Source organism: Anomaloglossus baeobatrachus, chromosome 1 (assembly GCF_048569485.1).
Source record: "Anomaloglossus baeobatrachus isolate aAnoBae1 chromosome 1, aAnoBae1.hap1, whole genome shotgun sequence".
Classification (NCBI taxonomy): domain Eukaryota; kingdom Metazoa; phylum Chordata; class Amphibia; order Anura; family Aromobatidae; genus Anomaloglossus; species Anomaloglossus baeobatrachus.
This window is the reverse complement of record NC_134353.1, coordinates 707,540,194-707,543,958: the sequence shown is the minus strand read 5'-3', so window position 1 is coordinate 707,543,958 and position 3,765 is coordinate 707,540,194. Positions and strand designations below refer to the sequence as shown.

Genomic DNA, 3,765 nt, shown 5'->3' with positions numbered 1-3,765 from the left:
CAGACCGGCCTGTAGTGATAATCTGTCTGTAAGAAGAGATTCTTACCCAGTTTTGTTTTTTTGGAGGCAGCATGTGTGGTGAAGAAATACATAACTTACAACTAGCCAACACAGAGTCATGTAAGCAGGACATTATGTACTGTAACAAAGCACTAGGAGCCCTGTGAAGGACAGAATGAGTTATGATGCTTCGGTTTCTGAGCTTACAATACATAGAGAAGCCCAATCATGTTAAAAAAAAAAAAAAAAAGTGAGTAGTGAAAAACAAGAATACTAGCCCACCACCCCAAATAATATCCCTAAACTTCCAGTTCAAAAATTCACAGATTCAAAATGTAAATCGAACAAGTCTCCCAAAGCCCACCACTGCTCTGAGACGAGTACCTTTTTATGGACAGGAAGGGGGTGGTGGAAAACAGAGAACCTCCCTCCCACTGGCTTACATGGGTGCAACTGGTGGGCAAAATGTTAGTTTCCAGTCTGTGGTGAAAAAGGGTATTCAGAAAGAAGAAAGATACTAAAGAACATGCAAAGAATTCACAGCCAAAAGATACCAAGTGCCCCAAAAAGTGCCAGCCTGCCTCTATCAAATCTCTATAATGGTGTTTAAGAGGAGCAACTTGGCATGAACCTATCATCCAGATGCCCACAGTGGTAACCAGGAGAGGGAGTTGTGAGGTTTCCTTGGTTTTCATTCATGGATACTATTAAGAAGCCAGCACATCTTAAGGCTGGACAGATGTAAGCAGGGCCATGATGTAAAAAGGTGTGGACAATTCAGGGTGCTAAAAACATGCCTCCTACCCAAACACACCTTCAAACCCAAATGTAAGCTTGACTGTGTTACCAAGTTGTCACCTTGCAAAACAGAGCATGGTAATTCTGCCAGCTTTATGCTAGCAATTGACAGCCTTTATTTTTTTGTTAGCAATAGGGTCACTGAAGTCTTTGTGTAGGTCCTGAGGATGCAAGGGTGAGAAGTGGAGACTGCACATAACTTGCTTCCACTGTACCATAATTTGAAATGTTGTCATCACTCTTTACATCTTAAAGCTCGGATGAGGCATTACATCCCTGTCTACGATGATACAACCTAACTGGAAAATAGGTACCCTTAAAGCAGCAAGTCATCAGGAAGGTAAATTGGTTAGTTTGTGTGCAGAGGTGAAGCACATTCTTAGGGTATCAAGTGAGTCTTTGGTTTATGAGGGGGAGGTATGCATACGCAGGTGACTGATCAAATTGCGCTGCTGGGTGAATTTTCCCCCGCAGAGCTGACATTCATAGGGCTTTTCCCCTGAGTGGACACGCATATGCTCGGTCAGTCGATATTGCCTTGTAAAGCGCATTCCACACTCTTCACAAGCAAAAGGTTTGAGGCCCAAATGGCTCCTCATATGGCGGGTCATGGTTCCTCTTTGTGTAAACATCTTGCCACAGATGTTGCAGGGGAAGGGACGGGTCAGCCAGTGCGTTTTCTCATGTTGTCGGAGGGTGGCTGGATCTTTGTAGCTCCTCTCACACACCGTGCACTTAAATGGCCGTGATTCATTTGGAAATGTTGTATTGGGAGTGGATAGATCCTCTGCTTCCTCTTTACAGTAGGAATCCTCTTCTTTGATATATAGCTCCTCTTCAGTATGCATTTCCACGTGAGCATTTAGTTGCTCAGAATTAGGAAACCCCTTTCCACAGGGGATACACACATACAAGTTGTCGCCAAATGGCACAGTCTCAAATCCATCTTGTCGGTAAACATAGTTGGCACTGGGATGGTCAATTTCATTCTCACTATGCCCACTTTCCTCACTGATTTCTTTACCATTTTCCACCTCGTCTGTACAATGAAAACTCTGTTCAGAAGCATAAACTCCGCTAGAGATTCTCTCCTTTGACATAGGCCCAACAATGACGCCATTTGGCATAGTCTCTCCTGCTTCTGGAGAAGTATCTCTCTCTTTCCTATCCCACTCCATTTTACGTGTTGAGTGGCAAAGGCTATTCTTTGGCCCGGATTCAGAGTGGTTCTCTTCTAATTCCATTGGTTCATTCTCTCTTTTTTGGGGGGCGGATTCTTCGTATGAGGCACAGTTGGCTAAAGATGCTGAGGCAGATTGTGGTGAGCCTAAATGACCGTCTGGTTGTACATTCTCATCTTGTGCAGGTAAGGACGGGCTTTTCTTAGAAAGGTCAAGGCCTAGCTCATGGTCACTCCCATTAGTGCTATTATTGAGGCTGCTGTTGCTCCCTGTACCTAGACTTAAAGGGTGGCTATTTTCCTGTTTAGGATTGGTAACAAACATCTCATCTTCTTGGACTGTTGTTTTGGATAATTCATTTGAGTTGGAACCCTTGTTAATGTCTAACGACCCAGAGAACCGCAGATGAGAAAGTGGTGGAGCGGAAAGCCTGTGATTCCTTCCTACACGGCCTATACTCGGCACTCCAAGCTTTCCGATAAATGGTTTTCCAGAACGTTTAAGTTTCTTTCTGCAAAGACTTGCCAAGTCATGGAGTTGGAGGTAGCTTGCTGCGGTGAGGAGAGCACTGAAGTTCTGCTCTCCTGGCTGGTCAGATGTCAAAAGTTTACCGGTGTAAATAAAGTCCAAAATCTGCCGGAAAACAGCTGGGTTAACCATATCTGTATCCAGATTGATCAAGTTGTCGTGAAGGACAAGAGATTTAAAGTACATGCTGCTGGCAGCAAGAATGTTCTTGTGAGCTCGGAATAAAGCATTTTCCACTACGATGATGACGTCACATAAGAAACCTTTGGCTCGTTGCTGATTCAGCTGAAGCAGCAGTTGTTTGGCATGGTTTGGCAGATCCATTTCCCCCTCTTCATTCAGTATGCTCTGCCTGTTCAAAATAAAAGAATAAATAGATTAGGAAAAACACTCAAATTATGTAGTATTATCTTGTAGGTCCTAAAGATAATTTTAGACTCAGCAATTTCAATTTTAATAAACTTAAGCATCACACATTTCGCACACGTTAAAGGTTTTGGTGTAATTTTTCAGAAAATGATATTACAGGAAATCCTAGGCCAGAGATGGTATGGATAAATACAGTAATTTAGTCACTGGTTGACCACTAGGACAAAAGTTGCATATGGCAACATAAAATTACTCATAAATATACAATATAGCAAATATAAAGTCAATTTGAAGGCTACAGTTGATATAGCGCAAAAAAAGCGCTACAAATAACTGGATATCTATATAGTTCAATCCGGTTGATTAAATACGAATATAATCACACACAGGTCAGGATACTGTGCATAACAAACCACTTCACAAACAGCCCAAAGCACAAAGCGGCAGATGAGATTTACCTTATTCCGTTAGCCAGAGATATAGAATGCTATGTATATGAACGTTTAGAGATGACATTTTTGACTTTTGGATCCGTGTCTCATTGCTAGATATGCACCCAGATTCAATCAGATGCAAGATCAGAAGGACAAATGTGCCACAAGCTTCCTGTTTGCAAACCGGTATATTGCGTTTTGAAAAAGGCAACCTTGATCGTACGCCACAATGTGTTCTGCATTATGAGCAATGTGTAAACCTAAGCAAAAGAAACCTTGCTCTTTGTATTGCAAAATGAAGAGGAAGAGGCAGGACACACAAGCAAGGAATGTACGAACGGTGCTCATGGTGCTGCAAAAACTACACAGAGTCAAGCAAAGTTCAGCTGACAAGGTTTGCAGTCAATTTAAACCATATGCAAAGGCTCGCCTGCGGGGCCCAGCCAGAGAAAAAC

The 3,765-nt window shown here is 42.6% G+C and overlaps 1 protein-coding gene across 1 annotated transcript; it reads right to left on the bottom strand.

Moving 5' to 3' along the window:
* Nucleotides 1–378: 378 nt before the first annotated feature.
* Nucleotides 379–2,841, bottom strand: HIC2 (HIC ZBTB transcriptional repressor 2). Its single transcript, XM_075341785.1, has one exon. It carries the CDS (start codon nt 2,829–2,831, stop codon nt 1,203–1,205), a length of 1,629 nt encoding a protein of 542 aa, XP_075197900.1. The 5' UTR covers nt 2,832–2,841; the 3' UTR covers nt 379–1,202.
* Between the last annotated feature and the right edge of the window lie 924 nt (nt 2,842–3,765).